General features: G+C 29.4%; 4 protein-coding genes across 5 annotated transcripts; 1 reads left to right on the top strand and 3 right to left on the bottom strand.

The window, feature by feature from the left end:
- Window positions 1-599: 599 nt before the first annotated feature.
- On the bottom strand, window positions 600-5,914 carry LOC105838726 (exostosin-3). Its single transcript, XM_012684481.3, has 11 exons — window positions 5,496-5,914; window positions 5,134-5,359; window positions 4,507-5,047; window positions 3,463-4,304; window positions 3,170-3,385; window positions 2,849-3,059; window positions 2,518-2,774; window positions 2,306-2,433; window positions 1,960-2,236; window positions 1,635-1,739; window positions 600-1,516 (listed from the first exon to the last, which is right to left on the bottom strand). Exons 2-11 carry the CDS (start codon window positions 5,290-5,292, stop codon window positions 1,412-1,414), a joined length of 2,841 nt encoding a protein of 946 aa, XP_012539935.1. The 5' UTR covers window positions 5,293-5,359; window positions 5,496-5,914; the 3' UTR covers window positions 600-1,411.
- Window positions 5,915-6,099: 185 nt separating this feature from the next.
- Window positions 6,100-8,774, top strand: LOC105838728 (DCN1-like protein 1). The gene is made up of 5 exons (XM_012684484.3): window positions 6,100-6,239; window positions 6,723-6,936; window positions 7,021-7,189; window positions 7,511-7,724; window positions 7,805-8,774. The coding sequence occupies exons 1-5, from the start codon at window positions 6,237-6,239 to the stop codon at window positions 7,967-7,969; spliced, it is 765 nt and encodes a 254-aa protein (XP_012539938.1). The 5' UTR covers window positions 6,100-6,236; the 3' UTR covers window positions 7,970-8,774.
- Window positions 8,775-9,728: 954 nt separating this feature from the next.
- Window positions 9,729-12,780, bottom strand: LOC105838729. 2 transcript variants are annotated; one of them, XM_036283732.1, is made up of 6 exons: window positions 11,184-12,780; window positions 11,003-11,106; window positions 10,672-10,910; window positions 10,320-10,481; window positions 10,018-10,083; window positions 9,729-9,919 (listed from the first exon to the last, which is right to left on the bottom strand). In XM_036283732.1, the coding sequence occupies exons 2-6, from the start codon at window positions 11,085-11,087 to the stop codon at window positions 9,746-9,748; spliced, it is 726 nt and encodes a 241-aa protein (XP_036139625.1). In that variant the 5' UTR covers window positions 11,088-11,106; window positions 11,184-12,780; the 3' UTR covers window positions 9,729-9,745. The 2 variants fall into 2 exon arrangements, with proteins under 2 accessions (XP_036139625.1, XP_012539939.1); XM_012684485.3 differs by having other exon boundaries at window positions 11,003-12,780.
- Window positions 12,781-13,197: 417 nt separating this feature from the next.
- LOC118644122 (tripeptidyl-peptidase 2-like) lies at window positions 13,198-21,046 on the bottom strand (the record flags this gene model as incomplete). Its single annotated transcript, XM_036283652.1, has 15 exons — window positions 13,198-13,523; window positions 13,734-13,949; window positions 14,087-14,541; window positions 14,930-14,941; window positions 15,068-15,294; window positions 16,205-16,216; window positions 17,514-17,764; window positions 18,352-18,586; window positions 18,677-18,894; window positions 19,061-19,215; window positions 19,306-19,493; window positions 19,572-19,728; window positions 19,863-20,174; window positions 20,266-20,535; window positions 20,728-21,046. Coding segments are annotated over 14 exons (3,021 nt in total), but the record flags the coding sequence as incomplete, so codon positions are not given.

Here is a 21,046-nt window from a genome sequence, read left to right as displayed (position 1 = left end):
AGGTAATTATTTCAGTACATCAGTATATGATAAATTTTACATATATAAAATTATTGTAATTCATTTTTGTATGTAGGACATAAATTTAAATAAATTTATATTGCATAAAATTATTTTAATTCGTTTTTGTATGCAGGACATAAATTTGAATAAATTTATATTTTCATATTTCATACACGTTAATATTCTAGAAATGGAAAGTAAGAGAAAAAGTTTTAAAAAATATAAATAACTAATATATATAAATAAAATTAAATAAAAATAATTACGTATAGTTTATATACCATCTGTTATTATATTTACAAATAAATATCTGTAATGTGATGTTTATATAAATTGTAAAATAGTCAATTACTGAGATTTATATTTTTTTATATAAAAATGTTTAAAAAATAAAGAGATTCGTTAAAATATTAAGCAAGTAGCTTTTAGATGATTTGAATTGTCAATTAAATTATTCCAATACATATACGTATGTAGTATAAATCAAATGTTTCTTATCTTTAACATGTTTTTCATAAAAGCATTAATTAACATTAAGTTAATACGAACAATGATATAATATTAAAATGAATGTGTTTTGTTATTACACTTATGTGTTTCTTTCCGGTCTTTATGAAAACTTTATTATTAAATTTTATGAAAACTTAATTATAGAATACATGATCATTTAAATATAATGTAATGTAAATCATTGCACTGACTGTAAATATAAGAACATTAAATATAATTTTGTTTAAAAATTGTATCACCTTTTAAATTTTATCTTAGATATGTACATTATGGTAATAGGCAGTAATTCATTAATTTACTATATTTATATTATGATAGTACATAGTATATTAAATTATATTTTAGTCCACTTATATAGAATATATTAACGTATAGTACATGGACTACTATATTAATATATAGTAGAACACAATATTATATAATATGCTAATATTAATATATTTACAAAATGGACCATATCCATTTTTCTAGAACACTAAATATTTTTTTGTTAAATATTAATTTTAATTAAAAAACTTGAAGCAAAAGAGAATCATTTATAATTACATATTTACTTTATATAATATTTCCCATTACTTTGATTTGATCATTTGTAATCATCGTTTCCTATTAAATCTTACAAAAATTAAAAAAATTAGAGAGAGTGATATCTAATATATATATCTACTTTTTAATCATTGTTCTTCATTCATTCTTAAATATAGTTTGAAAATTTTACATTATTTTTATAATTGTTATAAATTCCTTACTATACCTTGTGCTTTCCTGTATACATTCTGTGTAAAATATTCAGCATGATAATTCTTAAGTTATGAGCTTCATAAAATCGTATCAAAGTACAAAGTCGTACAAATCCTATACTATAATATCTACACAAAAATTCTAACGTATCCCCTTTTCATATAAACTTGAAACATTTTTGCTTATCATGTGGTATTCGTGTCTTAAATAAGATCGAATCAGCTCTATACTGTGTATTCAATAGAGGCATATAACCGAAAACCTAAAATTATTAATTGTACTGTAAAACAGAATTTACTTCAATAACAATATAATCATTTAGATAAATGTAATATAACAAAAAGCACACAAAATTAGCAATTAGAATTAGAATTTTTTACCTGTGAAAAGAAATTGATACATTTATGTCTTTCCTGAAAATGAGTATCATCTTCTGAGAGTGAAATTGGACAACCTGGACATCTAAATGTCCAACGTGATGTTACCTAATGTATAAATAATAAAAAATATTTTAACATTATTCAATTACGTCATATAAACACATTCACATAAATCTTCGAAATTTAATCAATGACTAAATTATGAACAGAAAAATGTAATCGCAAAATTTTTATAAAGCTTAAATCAAGAGATAAAAAAATGTTAAGTTAACGTACAACAGAGAAACGTTAAATAATTATCTTCTTTATGTGTATGGTGTCTTACTTTAACTGGTGGTTTTCTCGTAAGATGTGATATTAAAAAATTCATTGCAATATCCTCACAATTCATGTATTCGTCAACTTTATCCCTTATTGCCTGTGGTAACCAATGGGTATAAAGATATGTATAATGCTTGTGGATGAAAGCAGCCCCAGTTAAAACCATGGACAGCTCACAAGAATAATTAGAATTATAATTCCAAGCATTATGATAATTCTGGTCCCATGCATGAAAGCGACCAGGGAATCCTACCACACGATCTCGATGTTCCCTCCATACTCTAAAGATATAAATATCAAAAAATAAAGTATAAAAATATCAAATAAAAAATGATGAAAAATTGGTTTACCTAAAACCAAACATGATTTCATCATGCCTCAGGTGAGCATCATCATCAACAGAAAGGACGGCTTCTGTCTCAATTGCATCAAATGGAAGGAATCTATTATTCAAACTATTTCTTGGAGCTTTTATAACCTGTTCAGATATATTTGAAAAATATATTTTAATTTTTAGTATAAGATAAATAGAGATTCATAGAATAATGAATTAAAAAATTACATGTATAGGAACGCCAATATCAGGCCACTTGAGATCTTCTACAGGTGGTTTCGGACTATTCCACACTACAAGTACCTTATTTAGATAAGGTAAACCATAAAGACGTGCCAGTGAATTTATAAGAACTTGTTCTCTTTCATAGGTTAACATGACAATTGTAAATTGTTCTCTTGGGTGGTTTCCTCCCAATGACTCACTAAACTCTTTTCCAGCGCCTCCAGCACCTTTACCAATAGGTCGAAAACCAACTTCTGAACCTATGAAAGAATAAAATTATTAAATATAATGTAATAATTACCATGTAGCATAATCTCTGTAATAATGATTTTACCAAGAAATTTGGCATCACTAGGAAGAATAGCATCAAAAGGTAATTGCGGATATAAATTAAACGGATCCATCCAATCATTCCAAATTTCATGACCTTGGACTAATAGCGTCGTATAATTTCTTTTAAAAGCAGGAGATGGATATGGCGGTTCTAAAGGACCCAAACTTTCTTCAGCCTCAGGTTCAGCAATGATGGTGTCCGATTTTAAAGGCTTTTTCAAAAGAATAATATAAATTATAAAATCAAATTTGCTTCTTATGTTAAAAGATATACCATATATACTTTAACTTGAGAAAAGCATTGTCACATTAAAATACACACCACAAAACTTTCGTTAAAAACACTAGGACTCGGTGTTTGAGGCGCTGGTAATGGAGGTATACCAAGTCTATCTCTTACTACTGCTATAGTCGTATCCATTACACTTTGAGCAGTACTCATATAACGCTCCCATATCAATCTACCTTGTCTCCGCATAGCCAAAAGATCGTTGTCGGGAACAGCGCGTAATAAAAAGTGCATTTCAGTCACTCTAGCCTAAAGTTATATTTTTGTTAGCTCTATTTTAATAAGCAAAAAATAAATTCAGTAACATATTACTATATAAAAATTACCTTAGGTAGGAAAATAACTGCTCTCCTCCAAGTAATAACTTCATTATAACTAAGCAAAATCTGATCGCCACCGAGAATAACCGGTATTGATCCAGCTCGTAATGCTTCATACAATCTTGCTTGCATAAACGAAGTAGTCAATAATGTAGCATTACTGGGCGCTAAGATCAATGCAAATGTTGATTCCTTTAATATGGCCCTTCTGGACGAATCAGTTCCACAAAGAGACCAATCAAGAGTTTCTGCAGGTTTGTTCTCTACAGAAGCTGGTATACATTCAAATTGAATAAAAAATTTATCCAAAGTTACTCCACTGCTCATGTCTTTTAAATGTTGGATAATAAATGCATCTATATTGTTATTATCGACTACTAATTTTTCCAGATCTATGTCTGCGTCATCAATTTGATATGTTATCGGCGTGCCCATGAAAGTTCTCATTTCTCCTTGAAACGACAGCAAATATTTTCTTCTCGCGGGTAACATTTGTGCACATTCTTGCCAAACATCTCCGCCAGGTGGTCCCAAAATTGGCGGAACAATTAAATCAAAACCATTCCGGAATTGATTTCTATAAAATGTAGACTGCACTATTATTGCTCTACCAATATCCAGATTACTGAAAATATTTCCAGAATCTGCAGATAAATCTCTACGTGCAAGATTCAACAATATATGATTTCTACCATCTCCTCCCCAATATGGAAGGGTACGTAATTTCTTTATATTTAAAGGTTTACTGAAACGTTGATCATTCTTTTGATGAAAGGTTAATGCTTCGCCAATTAAAACTATGTAAATACATGCCTCCGCTGGATTCCTAGTTAGATGCGGATTGTATCCTACAATCAATATTTTATATATAATAATTTATCACAGAAAAAAAATTAATAAAACACCTCTATATTAATCATAAACTTACTCTTAGAATTTAATCAAGTTTTTATGTCATGTATAAAGACTGAAAAATCTCCTTAAGTAATCCTTAAAATTACAATTTACTATATATAATATATAGCTTATTCATATATCTTAAACACATACCTAGTGTTTGCTTAATAGTCGTTTTTAAAAAACCATCTACATCCCAGCTTGGATTAACTACTGAGAATTGATCCGGATCATATAGGTACACAGGAAAACCACTGGTTAGCGCGCATCGGCTGTGGTCAAAACAATTATACATTCTACATGATCTTGGATCTGTGCTAGGTACTATAGCAGGTAGAGCATTAATTAGTATTCTTTTAGGTGGTGCCAATTCTGGTGTGTTTCTCTCCACTGCCTCTTTCTGCGCCACCTGTGCTTGCTCCACGCTTATCTTTAATCTATCAAGATCTGTTTGCTGATGTAGTAACTCCTGCTTCAGCTCGTCTATCTTTTGTGTCAAGCTGTTAACCTCGCCCTGAAGTCTCTGCCTCTTGGCACTGAGATCTCTCAATTCGTTGCTCACTGAAATTTTTATGCGAAACATCTCTTCTATTCTCAACTTCAGCTGCGATGCTTTCATGGATGTGAAGTCTTCAAAAGCCTCCAAAGTTGAAAACGTTCTGTATATATCTCTGTCCGGTGTGTCAGATTCTACCTGAAAGTAAATGCAAAATTAACATGCAAGGCAATGTTTTGCAATAATTTTCAAAGACTTGTATTTACTTTCTCCTTTAATTGTACCTTAGATAAATAGTAATGTGTAAATAATGGCACAATAAATAAGATTATAGATGTCAAAATTATTATTCTCGACAATTTGACATGCGCCAACCACTGCCACATCTCCCTTCCAACTCCATTGTAATAGGACGGAAGTACCTCATAAGTATTTCCTAGCATGTTTATGTGGGATTGCTACGTATTTTCATCTGTTTAACAAATACTTCCATGTAGCATTTTTTTATTTCTGCAAACAATGTTACACGAACATTAGACAATCTCACGAAAAAAGTTCCGTCTCGTCACTTCATTTTGCACATAACAGAAACTTTTCGTCAATGCTTTCCTCGTGATTTAAGCTTAATCATAACAATAACAAATACCTGGTCGCACTGGAGACCGATGTCTAAATCGAATCTGGGGATGATTTTTTCAGAGCGCATCATCCTACGGTCGATAAATCTATCCAACCTGGTTTCCTCCGTTTCTCCGCTATCCGGATCGAGAACATCACGGACCGAAACAATTCGACGAAGATTTCGATGACAAAAGTCACATTCTCTACGTCGCGTCCTGAAAATAGGTTAGATTCGTTTCGCTCGCTCACGCGCACGTCGTCTCTTGTCCGTCCATCCGAAATATCTCTGTTCTCTCTCGTGTGGGGATCCAGCCCTCCTCCTGCCTCCTCCCGAATCCCGAACGCTCACCGCAGAATCGTCACTTCGATCAACTTGAAACTCCGGACTCCGGCTCCGGCCGTGTCCAGGAATTTATATTCGCGTATACTCACATATACATACTCTCACCCACCGCGGACGCGACAGACGAAGATCGCGGAATCCCAAAGAGCGACATTTTTCATCGCGATTGCTCCAGCTGCCGCGGTGATCCGAATCTGACGTCGCGTCAGTCGTGGTTCGAACGGCCCGCGTCGTTCGCCGCGTTATGCCTCTGGTTTGCTGCGGCCGACGTTTGGCGGCACGTCGCGGACACATTTGCTACATTCGCGTGATATATCCTCGTCGCCCGCGGTCTTGCCTTCGCCGAACATGCGCATGTTCATGTCAAGCGTAGTGCGAGGGGAATAATATTTTGGCTTTTCGGGGCCTAAAATTAGCCGGAAAATGGTAAGCTTCTGCGAAAAAGCGCGATTACACGCTGATGGAAATACGCTCGAGCCATGTTATCGGTCTATCGGATCCGTCTTCCTGCCCGCGGGTTTCGTACCCGTCGCTTTCGAGTTGTCAGATTAACCTATCGCCGCGTTCTACTGCGCGCTGTTTTCGCGTTGAACGGCAGCCCCGTCGTCCGGGACGACCGAGCGACGCGAAATCTCGCTTTTCGACACTCTCCCCGCTGTCTCCCAGCTTTGAAAAATATGTTCGCGTCAAGACACAACGCGTATTTCGAATGATGTGAGCTGTAGCTTTTACAGTCCTAATGGCTCTTGGAAAGCCGAAATTATCCTTTTAATTAGAACTGTAAAACACGTTGCAAATACACTTGACTATAAGTACGATCTAGAATTGCATTAATGTCACTTTCACCTTTTCACTTGTCATATTTGTAATCAGGTAAATGAGAAGTGTCATTTTATATTTGTGTTGCAGCATAAGTTAAAATTTTCACAAAGGGACAAGGTAAAAAAATTCATAACGTTCACACAAACCGGAGAGCAAACTGCGATATATTGTTTAGCCCAGAATGATTGGAAGCTGGATCTCGCAAGTGACAACTATTTTCAAAATCCAGAAGCGTATTACAAAGAACCAAAAAATTCCGTCGACAAAAAGAAACTCGAAATACTGTACAGCAAATACCAAGGTAAAATCATGATATTGTATTAGTTTAGGGATATTTTAGCACTTGCTTTACGTTAAATATTATGAACAATAAATTGTTTCTTAGACCCGAGCGAACCCAATAAAATTACAGCAGATGGCATAATGAAATTTCTCGATGATTTGAATCTAAGTCCTGAGAGTAAGTTAGTTTTAATCATTGCGTGGAAATTTCGTGCTGAAACGCAATGTGAGTTTACCAAGGAAGAATTTATGAATGGAATGATGGACTTGGGGTAAATATTAATTATCTTTAACATATATTTACAGGCTTGTCCAACATTTTATGTGCGAGTTAAAATGTTTCCATCTCTAACATCTTATTGAGTGACACAGAGGAAAAGAACAGAAAAGATAGATACTACAGTTTTACTCAGTCAATCATTGCATATCAATCAAAGCATGTCTTATGATTTTCATCCAGATATATAGCATCTAATTTTAACTCTCTGTTGTGAGTAAAGTGTTGGACAGGCTTGATTATTGAATCAAACAAATCTCACATTCCCCATTACGACATGCGTGTAAAAATGACTTTCCATAATTATTATTTTCAGTGTGGATAGTATAGATAAACTAAAAGCACGATTAGGTAGTTTAGAAAATGATTTAAGAGATCCTCTAAAATTCAAAGATTTTTATCATTTCACATTTAATTATGCGAAAAATGCGGGACAAAAGGGCTTAGATTTGGATATGGCAATCGCATATTGGAACATTGTATTAGATGATAAATTTAAATTTCTCCAATTATGGTGTCAATTCTTACAGGTAAGTAGATTTCGATATTGCCCTTGTGAATTTATATTTCTGATTAGTTACTTTAAAATAATAAACTGTGTGTATTCTAGGAACATCACAAAAGATCAATTCCAAAAGATACGTGGAATTTGTTATTAGATTTTGCACTTATGATAAATTCGGATATGAGTAATTATGATGAAGAGGGTGCTTGGCCTGTACTAATCGATGATTTTGTAGAATGGGCACAACCGCGAGTTCGTCAATCACTCTAACGATTTTCTTCTTTTGCAACATTCTCGCACATGATACTTCATTCGTTTATAAAAAATATATTTTTCAAGTTTCTTTGTGAAATAACAATTTTTTTCAATGACAACATTGTTTCTTGTTTTTTGAAAATGATTATGGATAAATTAATGCATATAATACGCGACTCGTAGTACATATTATATATCATCTTGTAATATGCATTCTCAACAAATTACAATATATCACTTCAGTAGATGATTTATTTACTAAAATATGCAAAGAAAGATCGTTTGAATGTTTGCTTTAAAGAACAATAGTTATTTACTTATTTATTAAGTTCAATTTGTGTGAAATCTACTAACAATATAGAGTATACGATACCACTTGTAAAATAATTTAATTGTAACTATGATTTATCTTGCAAGAGAAAATAAGTATTGCCTTGAAGTTGATCATATTGTACAAAATAATATAATGTGTGAGATGTTTATTTACATGTGGGAATAATAGAAAATTGCTCAACTATACTACCAGCAGTAGTATTTGCAAGCAATTGAAAAAAAAATTCTCAACATTCTTTTAAAATAATCGGAAGCAAAATTGGGAGAGAAATTAGTCTATACGTTCCTGTAGATAGTAATTTCTAGAAATTGCGTTGTTAAAAATTGTTATTAAATAAATTTTACGATACTCTATTATATGACATTAGAATGTATATAAAAACATAAAGAGAAAGAAATCTGTATTTTAGACATTACACTATTTCGGCATTATCACTATTATTTGTTTTTTAATCAATTAAGATACGTAATGATGAAAAGAAAAAAATTATTTCTTGTATATCTTCTTGTATAAAAGAAAAAGATTCCTATATATTACATACTTATATAACATTATATAAATATTGTTCTAGAAAGCCAAACTAATTTTTTTTATAAACTTAATTTAATAATTTTTATTTTTAATTGTACGTAACTTTATTTATTGAATTGTCACATAAAAGTTATTTGTTATTCTTTACAGATTTGATTCTCTTAACAAGTTTGTCATAGGCATTTTGTATGTTATACATTATCCCTTGTAACTACATTCTATAAAAATTTAACAGCAATATATTTAGATTTTTATCCACACAAAGTATGTGGAAATTATAAAGACATAATGTAAAAAATTATGTATTATCACAAATGGAAAAGATTGTTAGGAAATCAAAATATTGTAGTTATACATATAAAATATTATAAAACTATAAGACGCGAAAACTTTCGAATAAAACTGTGTCGTCCACGCGTTTTTAATTATATTTTATAAGCATAATTGAAATAGGCGAGTATAAAATCTCAACAGATATAAAAACAGTATAAACTTATTATAATATGTAGTTACACATATCGCCAGGGATATATGTTTGCGCAATGCTAAACTCGTTCAAAAAGGCACGTACCATTATCGAAGTTCATCATTTTCAGACATAAAATTAATTCCTTAATAGTTTCAGCATTGTGTAGACAATTCATTGTTTTACCAGCCTTGGAAACAGAGAGAAAGTAAATTGTATATATTGTAAATAAATCTTAATCTATTCAGCCCGTCTGTTTAAACAAACTGCTGAATAAATATACACTACATTTCGTGTATATTATCTCTATGTGTTTAAATAAAAAGCTGCTAAAAGTGTACAATTATATTTTGTGTGTGTATTGCTTATGTATAATTTAGAAAAATAATTATTTTGTAACTGGACAATTGGAAAAAAATATAATTAATAAAATCAGTCACACACACAGTTAAAAAAATAATTATATTTTGCAAGATTTTTTACAGTCGCATGAAATCCCATTAGGTCCACTGCATTGTGCGTCACAGGAATATAAGAAAGCTAGTTCGTATTTATTAGCTTGTGTATTATAACAATCCTTTAATACATCCTGAATATACCAGTGGCATAATGATTGCAATTTGTCGATAGTTGTCTGTATTATATATTTTTTTTAATTATTAGACGAAACATAATATTGTTTACATTTTAATATTCATTAAAGCATAGAGCTTTCCCTCAAATTTTACTTACATGAGCTATGACTAATCCATGATTTGAGTTGACTGTAGCGTGACTGTGCGAATCAAACAAAGTGACCTATACATAAAACTTGAATTTTATTCTTATTTATGCGGACTGATTATTCAGGTTAATTCTTATGTCAATATTTTAGAAATAAATTTAGTTCAAAATAAATATACTATGAATTATTTACTATTATTTTTATTATTAAATGTGATTATTCTCTCTTTCTCTAAAATATAGACATATAATTATATAGACATAGAATTAATCTGCATAATTAATTCCATTTCTCTAGTTGAATTGCTTACCTTACCAGTACTTTCTTGAAATATAAATAATATAGTGCGTCCGCATGTGATAAGTAACATAAACAAAGTATGAGATTTCGGAGCTTTATACCATTCATGTAAAAATATGTTTATGTTTTTACATAAGCTTGTTTCTATTTCCTCATGAAAGATATTAAACTTCTGTGACAAAGGTATTATATATATTATCTAAGCGCAACATCTATATTTACAAAATTATTTAAATAGAAATGCAACTGAATGAGAAATCAATAAAATAAAAATCAATAAAAATATTTCTAACTGTGAATATTAAAAAATATACAAAATTTTATACACAGTAAGATATTTCATTTTAATATTCCTACCGTACCCATTCTTTTAATATGTTTAAACTCTTGCCTCCATGTCTTAAAGCGTCTTCGGTATTTAAATATGGATGTGATATAAGCTTTTTTTTAATGAGCCACGCATGAGTCATATTACCCTCTATCATCGCCTCTGCTACAATAATATTCAACCTCGAACAATTTTCTATATCATAAATCGATATATCTTCTTTTAATATTCGTACAGCCACAAGCAAACATATAAGTGTACAAGCTTCACTTACTGAAAATAATTCAACGCAGCAAAAGTATTATTGATATTTGATGAATATGTAAGTTGATATTTCAACTTAATAATGTAATTAATAAAATTACTTTTTTGCCCTGGTGGGTAACGGCTTTGCGTAAATTCAGGATGGTACCACAAAATATCTACTTCATTATTAAAACAATCTTTCATATATGATGGGAAGTGGCAGCTAAATAATGGTAGAGTCATAATTACAAAAGTATCTCTTATTCCGTATGTTCCTCATTACTTATTAATTTTGTTTACCAAATACATCTCTTTGTGATTCATATTTGTATCCTTTCCAAAAAGATTTAATGTAGATATACGTCAAGACATTTTAAATGCCAAAATTTTGTATAATAAGGGTTATAATTACATGTGGGACATTATGAAGAAAACAATTTTAAAGATGGAAAATAGCTGTATTCAGTAGATATAAGTTGAATGTTTATTAAGCAATTGAGTCAGTCGATTTAGAGATAACGTAATGTTTTTAAAAAATAATATTTGATCTAAAAATTATTTATTGGTTTTATTGTGTAAATAAATCAACTGAAAAAAGCAAGTAGTAGTTTTCACATAATTTTAAGATGTTTTCTAGAAAACATTACCATTTTATCTAATTATGAGAAAATGAATGAGAAAATTATTGTTCGACATTTATTATATTATATATTGAACATATTTAATAATTGAATTGTTTTTAATTGAAATAACGCGCGCGCGCGCGCGCGTGCTTGTGTGTGTAGATTATTAATTGTTCCAAAACAATTATTTATTTTAACGTAATATAAATTTTATTTTATTTTTTTATAAAAAAACATTGTTACATGAATATGATTTTGTTAGCATTTAAAATGTAATAATTTTATGAAATTTAGTTTCCAATATGTATGCAATGTGTATATATTCCTTTTGATAGTGTATTTTTCTTTAGATAAAATATAAAAGAGTATCTTGTACTAAACATATGATGTGAATAGTATATCACTTGATACTTTTGAAACTATAGTTCTCTCTCTCTCCCTCTCAAAGTATTATTTATGTTATACGAGTTGTATGTGTTCAAGCTAACGAAAACGGTGTAAGTACATCCCAAATCCCATAGATATAAAAAATTAAAAACAAAAAACACGTTTATATATTTACATATAATTTACTGTAAAAATAGAAATACGATAAGAGTTAAGTGAGATACATTGCGTTATATAATAGAAATTGATATTTCGTAACACAATGTTGACTAAAAAATAAATTTTCTAAATTAATATTGAGATAACGTCCTTTATTAAATGTAATATTAAAAATCAGTTTTAATTGAGTAGAGGAGAAAAGGCGGTTACTTATAGACTAAGATAGTTATGAATTTTATGATATCTTGTATACTTTGTATTGAATTCTCGGGTTAATTGTCCAAATTACTTCTTTATATACTATTTAGACATTATAACATAATAACTAGTCATTAGTGTTGATTGTGTTGTCATAAAAGCTGAATTTCAGTATTGCAGGTATCTAATAGTTGTGTATTCTTTGTCATTTTGAAAAAAAATGATAGGTATTTTTTTATTATTATTAATGTAACTTGAATGGCTTTCAAATGACGTAATTAAATATTTGACGTAATGTATGCTTATGCGTGCATTGGAGATGCATGTAAAGTTATATTGCCTGCGTTATGGATTATTTGCGAGTGCGAGTATCGCAAATCTGAGTCCTATAATCCTTTCGCATGTAATTTGGTTATACTTTTACGATACTTGTTAACTAATATTGTTTGTTATAATACATTTATAATACTTTTACAATGCACAAAGAGTAAAAAACAAGATTTTTTAATATATATTTTTGATACTTTTGTGTAATATTATGTACAAGATACCGACGTACAAGATACTTTTATAATATTGATATGTAAGATAAATAATGTACGCCAAAGAGCATTAATTTTTTATATTATAGAATTAAAATTTTGAGAATATTTTTGGTAGTGTCATATCCTTCTATAAGGTTCCCCAATCACAAATCATTTTTCTCTTTTCAGTAAATTGTTAATTATGTTTTTTATGTATATTCGAACAACTTCTGTTTATTGACAATATTAATTGGCAGAATGGTTAACAAACTTGTACCGATAAGAATTATGTCATATAAATATTTACGAAGTTATTTAAATAAAAGGAAATAGTGGTTTATAACTCCCTTCTCTCCTCTACTTATTCAAATTAAAACTTTATCAATTTTCTTTATCAGTTTTTTAAATAATATCAACAATATATTAACTTTTGCGAATAAAATATTTTATTATTCTTGTTACTTATATTTATATTTGTGAACTTTTAATCAATTTTTTTTCTATTTTATATAAAAAATTGTCAATTTCTGTTAAGCAAATCAGATGCATAAATACGAATATGATTTATTTTAAGTCAGTTCAGCACTGCAGTTAGTCATCTAAATCATTAGTTTATTATGAATAAATTTATATTTTTCTAAATGTATATTACACCTGACTTTTGTTTGTCATTGTTATTACAAAGATGTGTTGAAAATGGTTTTCATAAATCTTCTTTATCATACTTTCGCACATTGACTTCACAAAATCTGGAAGAAATATATTTTTTGTATTATATACAGCATTATATGGTTAATTAAATGTCCAATGAAATTTTCATCAAATTTGAATGAAAACAAATAATTAATATAGATTTAGAATTGTAAAAAATCGATAATGATAAAAAGCTATTTGTAATTTATCATATTTATTATCATGTATTTTTTCTTAAATTTAGGATTAAAATCAACAATACTCACCAGTGATCAAAATGATCTATATGTAGTTGGGTAACGTGTTGGTATACTTGTGGTGAGAAGACGCGACCAATGTTCCCATCCTAGAAGTTTCGCAATTTCAATGCACTTTTCATCAATTTCTCTCAATGGTTTTTCTTCATAATAACGTGTCAATAATTTCAAGTAACGTCCATAGTGATTATTGATGTGTGCATGCCATAATGATAAAATAATAACCTAAAAAAAGGTAAATCTTGTTTATCATTTTACAGCATATTAATTATAAATATAACATTTATTCAAGCTTACATAGATATCTATGTTAATAGTTGTTACTTTTGTTCATTAAAAAAATTTAAATATATTATTTTTACCTTACTATCAGTAGGTTCAGCGAATTTCTGTACTTCTTGCCAGTGATGTGTAACGCTTTCAAGCAAATGTTCAAAAGATCCATCTCCCTCTCCAGTCTTCGTTCCATGTACGTACAATCGCGCCAATGCACAGCCTTTTTTCACTAATCCTTCGATCAAATTGTTCTTTTGCTTCTCCATAGTTATTTTAATTTTAGCTGCATCAGGACGTTGATCATTTTTCAATCCATAATATGCTAATAACTTGTCTTGATCAATATTTGTGATCACAGAGTCGGCGACTGTTATTATTTGATTGGCAAATGCAATAGCGTTTTCTGAAAGATCATTTTGTGGTATATGTCGCCGTGCCTCCGAAGAATCTAAAGACGTTAACATGGCAGTGTGGACGGGCAAATGATCTGAGAAGGCGCCTTTCAATTCTCCATACAGTGTATTGGTGTGTTCGCCAGGCTCTGTATGAATAAAAACTTTCATTAATTCTTAAAAATAAATTTTCAATTAAGGTATGATATGTAAAGAAAATATCATATATTAAATATAATATATATTAAAGGTCACATTTGCATATACGTAGATATCTATGTTAGATTTGTTATATGATAACAAATGTCTCAAATAAATTATGTACGCTGTTAATGTGTAAATAATTTCTTTACCAAATAATAAGAGGATAAAAACTGTAAAAAAACTGTAGTCATAGGTATAATATTTGACACATATAAAAACCTAAAAAGTTATGTAAATGCTACAATTGTAATTACATGCTCAGAAGTACACATTTATACAATACAAAAAAAGACATAAATACATAAATCATATCTTAAATTCAATCCAACTTACTTATAGACGGTGCTATCGGTAATATATAAACCGGAAAAAAAGATAAAACTATATATATGACAGCACTAACGAATTACTTTAAATATTTATTATATCTATTGTATATCTAAACATTTACATATCTGAATGTTAGATTACCAAATTTGGCAAGGTAATTGCATTTTAAATCTCTTAATGCTTCTTGATATTCATCCCATTTTGTAGTTTTCTCTTTCTCAGATTTAGGAGCAGGGCTGGCATTTTTCTTGGTGGGCTCAGATATGATGTATTTAAAGACGTAACTATCCACTTTCTTTCCAATATCATCTTTACAGAAAGTCAATATACCTTGAAGATAACTACCAGGGGTAGCGTATTTGGATACTCTTTGCAAAAAGAAAAGAAAAAAAACATTTAATGAATATTATTAAACCAAAATAAAAGTATATACTTTAATTGTAAACATAGCAGCTGTTATTTTTTTATTTTTGTTGTTACATGCTGAAGCCAGATAGAACAGAAAAATAAGTTGAATACTGTAAGAAGAGCACAGTAGTCTCATAACATACAACAGAACATAATATTCTCATAGAGAAATAATACATTTCATTCTTGTATCAAATATGTTACATTAATGTACATTAATGTAAATATGTTAATATGTTACATTAGCGTACAATTCGTATATAAGCTCTGTGTGTGTGTGTGTGTGTGTGTGTGTGTGTGTGTGTGTGTGTGTGTGTGTGTGTGTGTGTGTGTGTGTGTGTGTGTGTGTGTGTGTGTAAAGTCAAATAATTTCCTGAATAAAATATTTGTAAGTAATTGGATAATAAAATGGTGAAAACAGTTACATAAATATAAATATGAAATCTATTAAGAGGTTTTTAAAATTTGAAACATTTTTGAAAAACAAAATATCAAATTAATTGAAAGTAACAGAAAAAGCAGTACTTTATTTTTGAATACATAGGTAAGTTTTTCTTACTATATAAGTTTGATCTATGTGTAATTGATACAATACATATACACTTATGTATTATATGTGATGTATCTACTTGATATTTAAGAATAAAAAAATAAAGGGAATAAAAATTTACCTATGTTTTCAAATGTGTACCTTTTCTTACAATAAGCAATATCTTGATATTGTATCTTATATACAATATCTTGATTAAGGATAGACACATCAGCATGCATTTAAAAATGCGTTGCCATTAAATTGAGTAGCAAATATCCTCAATTTTATGTAAAGCTTTCAAATGCAAAGTATATTAAAAAATTGTATTATAAACTCACATGTTTTCAGTGCTGCAATGTAAGATGAAAAAAAAGTTATCTTAGTAGCACTTTAGCACTAAATAATATATTATTTTATTAAATATCTCTAAATAAATGTCACAGAATTTACATATACATATATTTTTAATCAATTTGTTATGTACATTTTCCTAACGAAAGCGCGCATGCGTATGTGTTTATGTCCAAAATCTTTTCTCATATTATTTATTCAATTTTAAGAAAATTTTGCTTCAATAAAGTTTTAATATAAGACTTACAACTAGTTATTCGATATAAAATGTAAGATATTTAATGTTAAAAATGAAAGAATTATATAAATAAAATTTCCAATATTTTATTAAGGAAAAGTCGGTTCCAAGTTGATCAAAGAAAATGTGTGTAAACTTTATGACATCAATTTAGAAACATCTTACATAAATTATCAAGAAAATAATATTCATAAAAGTTTTTTTATCCATATATACATATACGCATAAAATATATAATACATATTTTTTTCATAAAAAACCGTTTATATGAATATTATTATTCAAATATATTTAGGTCAACAATCAAATAAAAATAAAAAAACTAAAAGTCAAATAATATTTATATTAAACCAAGAAAACTATCATAATATTAATTTTTAATTCGTAAAAGTGTTAAAAGTTTATACTACACGTTTAAAATGTATATTTATATACAAAAATACAAAAAATAAATTGCATAAAATGTAAAATTTTGCATAGAATGTTCAACATAAAAAACAGTGTATAATAAAGATGATTTAATAGACAGATCAATACATGATATATTTTTAATAAATATCATGTTTTAATATATATATATATATATATGTGTGTGTGTGTGTGTGTGTGTGTGTGTGATGTGAATTAGACAATGGTGTACATAATAGTGTGAGATACAATGTAAAAAATGTGTGTGAAAAAAAGATAAAATTATTAATATTTAATGTGTATAAAAAGATAAAATTATTAATATTTAATTTGGAAACTTCAATATACGAGTATAATAAAATTAATTTTAATTATCCATTTATTATATTTTATAAATATCGGTCAATTAGAAAATTTTAATATATTAGAAGTTTTCAAATTATAAAATTTTCTTTGTAAATAACTTTTAGAGTTGCAGATTAGTCTTGTACAAATAATTACTAAATATTTAACTCTACATCTATTATTATAATTGACTACAAAACTTAGAAAAACTATATTTGTAAAACTATATTATATCTATATAACACAATAGCAAAGATAACTAAGAAAAGAGTTTCACATACAGATATAAAAACATAAATACTCACTTGCTCTCGTTAGATAGTGGAGCAATATATAAAGGAAGAATATGACCAGGTGGAATAGATGCAGCAACCATTTTTTTTCCACCAATAATAGCTTGTGATTGATTGGCATAAATGTCCAAATTAATTGGTGTACTAAGCTTCTGACTCAGAAGTAATGGCATGTCTGTCAATCTTTCTAGCAAATCTTTTTTCTCGTGGCGTACATGCATTTTCAAAGTGTAATCTCCTTTTTCTAGTTTGTGAATTGTATACTGTAACAGATTAATATTGTTTTTATATATTAACTTATTCATTCATATTATATTCATAAATTAAAACTAGGCTATTCCACATTTATATCTTTGAATTGTTATATTATTGTATTGTAAACAAATATACAAATATTACATATTTTTTATTAAACAAATATTATTATGCATTTTATATATTAATTATATGTGAGAGGGAGCGCGGTGTAGTAGATAACGCACTGGTCTGTTGTATTAAAAGCCCCAAATTTGACTCCAAGTAGAAATGGAAAAATTTTATACGCTCAATTCTCCTCTTTGATGGAACGGCAGACCATCAAGAGTATTCTATGCCTAGAAATCCCTATCTTTGCCGACTGTTCAAACCAGCATTATTATAACTATAAGTCCCATATATCTACATACAATCTGCGTATAAAGATTGAATAATATCACAAAATAGTCAAAAAGCAATGTATTATATCTAAATAGAGAGAATTATATATAAAAAAGTTAATGCAATTTTGCAACGATATATAATGCAACATTTTGCATTATATATTTTAATTCAATTTGTAATTCCAATTTTTCAATTCACTCAAACAACTCACTTTAGATGGATATGCATCTCCACAACTTATCAATTGTTTATTGTTGTCGTATATCATCCACATTTGACTTTCATATTCGCTTTCATACAACAAATCACTAAGCAACGCAGCATTTGGTGTGACCTCAGTTGATTTTGCCGAGTGGAATGTATAAGTTAGTTGTAATTCATATATTTGTCGTGATGGCGGGATAATATCACGAGCTCGTAAAGGAGCAATTTTTGATTCATTAGGCCTATAATGTTGTATGATAAAATAAATCTCATATAATCACTATAATTTAGAAATAATTATATATATAATGCATATTTCAAATATAACATACTTTAAGACTTGAACAGATGTTTTTAGAGAAACATTAGGTACAACTTCTTCGTTTCTAAGAGAGCTGCGTAATTCAAGGCGATTTATTCCATCTCCAGACAGCATTGTAAAATTGCCATTTATCATATGAATTCCATGAAATTCTATACAATAATCAATAAACATATCGCCCAAATTTGCCCAGTATTTTGCAATAACTACTTCTAAAATTAATCCACCCTAAAAAAATAAAAACGATTAATATATAGGAACATAAACTAAAAAATACAACATGATCTTTCTAAAATGTATATTTTGTGTGTGTGTGTGTGTGTGTGTGTGTGTGTGTGTGTGTGTGTGTGTGTGTGCGTGCGTGCGTGCGTGCGTGCGTAAACATTTTTTATACCTGAACAGCGAATGGTTGAACAGTTTCCGATTGAGATGTAACGCTGATTACTCTGTTAACTTCAAGAGTTTTACAAGCTAAACGAGGTTTCAATTGAACAGTGTGCATGACAAATCTACCAGTCTTGTCCTTTTCTGTGCTTTTTAATCTAAGAACTAATTTAAATAAAGAAAAGTACGATATAATATAATCTAAATTATAATAAATAATTATTTATAATAAGATAGTAAAATTTGTTATGTTACCTGCCCAAGTAGCATCTTCTGGAACAAGAATAAAATGACGTTGAATTGTATTGGGTTTAAATAAAACATTCGTGTAAGCTAAGTCTGGAAGAAGTGCAGTCTTCGGTATTGTCATTGGTTGGACAACAGTTACCGGAATTTGAAATACTGGTCCTTTCGCAATATTAGTTACATCATATGCCCGTATACTAAAAATTATAAGTACAAACTCTTACAATAATTTTAAAATTTAATGCAATAATACAGTGTAAAATGTATTTTTTTACCTAGTGGCATGAACACCTTCTGGTAAATTAGTAGCATCGATTCTAATAGAAAAAGCACGAGGCATATGCATCAAGTCTAGATGTGTCGGAAATTGGACCCAAGAAGCATCGCATACGAGCGTTAGCTTCAGATTAAAATCAATTTTGCGTGCTGGATCTACAAAATAACATAAACTTATTACAAAAAATCTTATTTTTTATATGTTACTTATTTTAGAAAAATATATAACATGGTAATAATAAAATAAAATAATAAAACATTACAAAATATATCATTATAGGTAATGTTACCTATATTTTCGCTATTTATGAATACTGGTTCGACCGTAATTGCATAATCCTTTGGACGATCAATGACACCTGTTCTCATATGAATGCCTTTACTATTATTAACGCCACAATTGATGGCAAAACGTATATCTCTTTCAGGAGCATCACAATACGAGACGAGATTATCAAATGCACGTTCGACTTGCAATAGGCCGGAGCCTTGTGCAAATGGATCTAAGTTAGGTACAAAAAGAGCGGTATTTTCAAGAGCCCTTTTTATACTATAAGGAGAGTATAAACAACTCTTGGCGAGAAGACCCGATATAAGAACGGCTGAAAAAATGAAAAATGTGAAAGTATGATACAAGAATAATTGTATAATCATTTCTATTTTTTAATAACAGATAAAAATTGTAATACACACCAACTGCCCCAGTGACATGTGGACTTGCCATACTTGTACCATTCATAAGTTGACTTCTTCTAAGAGTAAAATTTGGAACGCTGGTAATGGCACCTCCTGGTGCGCAAACCGTTACACCAGCACCTCCATCTATCATTGGACCACGAGAGGACCAAGTATATGGCATACCTGGCATTTTTTCTCTTAAAGAATATTCAGCTACCATCATATCAGGTGATACATAGGCACCAACACTAATAATACTGTTTGAACTGATGTCTGGAGGAGTGCCTATATATTTTTTAAAGTATTTAAATATAAGATGTCAAGACGTAGTGCATGAAGAAATTAATTTTATGAATACACCTTGTCATTATGATATTAACACAATTTTATTACATTAAGGAATAAAATTAATTTTTAAAAAATTATACAACAGAATATGTATGAAAGAGAAAATTAATAATAGAATTTTATATTTACCAATGGTACACAAAGCTGGCCCAAGATTGCCAGCAGATGCAACCCAACTTACGCCATATTCGTCAATAACTTCATTCATCAATTCTCCTATTCTACCTGTATTTGACCAATGGGCATGTTCTCCATAACTCATGTTTATGACATGAACTTTCTCTTTACGTTGCATTATGTGGATCATTGCCCGTACTACAGAGGTTCCAGTTTCCATTGTACCAATACGTCCATCGCCGACAGTTAGCGAGATAATTTGGGCTCCTGGTGCTACTCCATTTAATTCTGGATTATCAGGAAAATATGCAGCCGCGATTGATGCCACGTG

Source organism: Monomorium pharaonis, chromosome 3 (assembly GCF_013373865.1).
Source record: "Monomorium pharaonis isolate MP-MQ-018 chromosome 3, ASM1337386v2, whole genome shotgun sequence".
Taxonomy (NCBI): domain Eukaryota; kingdom Metazoa; phylum Arthropoda; class Insecta; order Hymenoptera; family Formicidae; genus Monomorium; species Monomorium pharaonis.
This window is presented reverse-complemented; position numbering and strand designations above follow the sequence as displayed.

What these genes read in the sequence shown, in the direction of transcription:
- LOC105838729 (XM_012684485.3), bottom strand. Translation starts at nt 11,126, where the DNA reads ATGACTCTACCATTATTTAGCTGCCACTTCCCATCATATATGAAAGAT. An exon ending in TTACCCACCAGGGCAAAAAA is followed by an intron (nt 10,911 to 11,002) that starts GTAATTTTATTA and finishes AATTATTTTCAG; the next exon opens with TAAGTGAAGCTTGTACACTT. An exon ending in TTCAAGAAAGTACTGGTAAG is followed by an intron (nt 10,084 to 10,319) that starts GTAAGCAATTCA and finishes TTTTATGTATAG; the next exon opens with GTCACTTTGTTTGATTCGCA.
- LOC105838726 (XM_012684481.3), bottom strand. Translation starts at nt 5,292, where the DNA reads ATGCTAGGAAATACTTATGAGGTACTTCCGTCCTATTACAATGGAGTT. An exon ending in CACATTACTATTTATCTAAG is followed by an intron (nt 5,048 to 5,133) that starts GTACAATTAAAG and finishes ATTTACTTTCAG; the next exon opens with GTAGAATCTGACACACCGGA. An exon ending in GACTATTAAGCAAACACTAG is followed by an intron (nt 4,305 to 4,506) that starts GTATGTGTTTAA and finishes TATTGATTGTAG; the next exon opens with GATACAATCCGCATCTAACT.
- LOC105838728 (XM_012684484.3), top strand. An exon ending in ACTGTACAGCAAATACCAAG is followed by an intron (nt 6,937 to 7,020) that starts GTAAAATCATGA and finishes ATTGTTTCTTAG; the next exon opens with ACCCGAGCGAACCCAATAAA. An exon ending in AATGGAATGATGGACTTGGG is followed by an intron (nt 7,190 to 7,510) that starts GTAAATATTAAT and finishes TATTATTTTCAG; the next exon opens with TGTGGATAGTATAGATAAAC.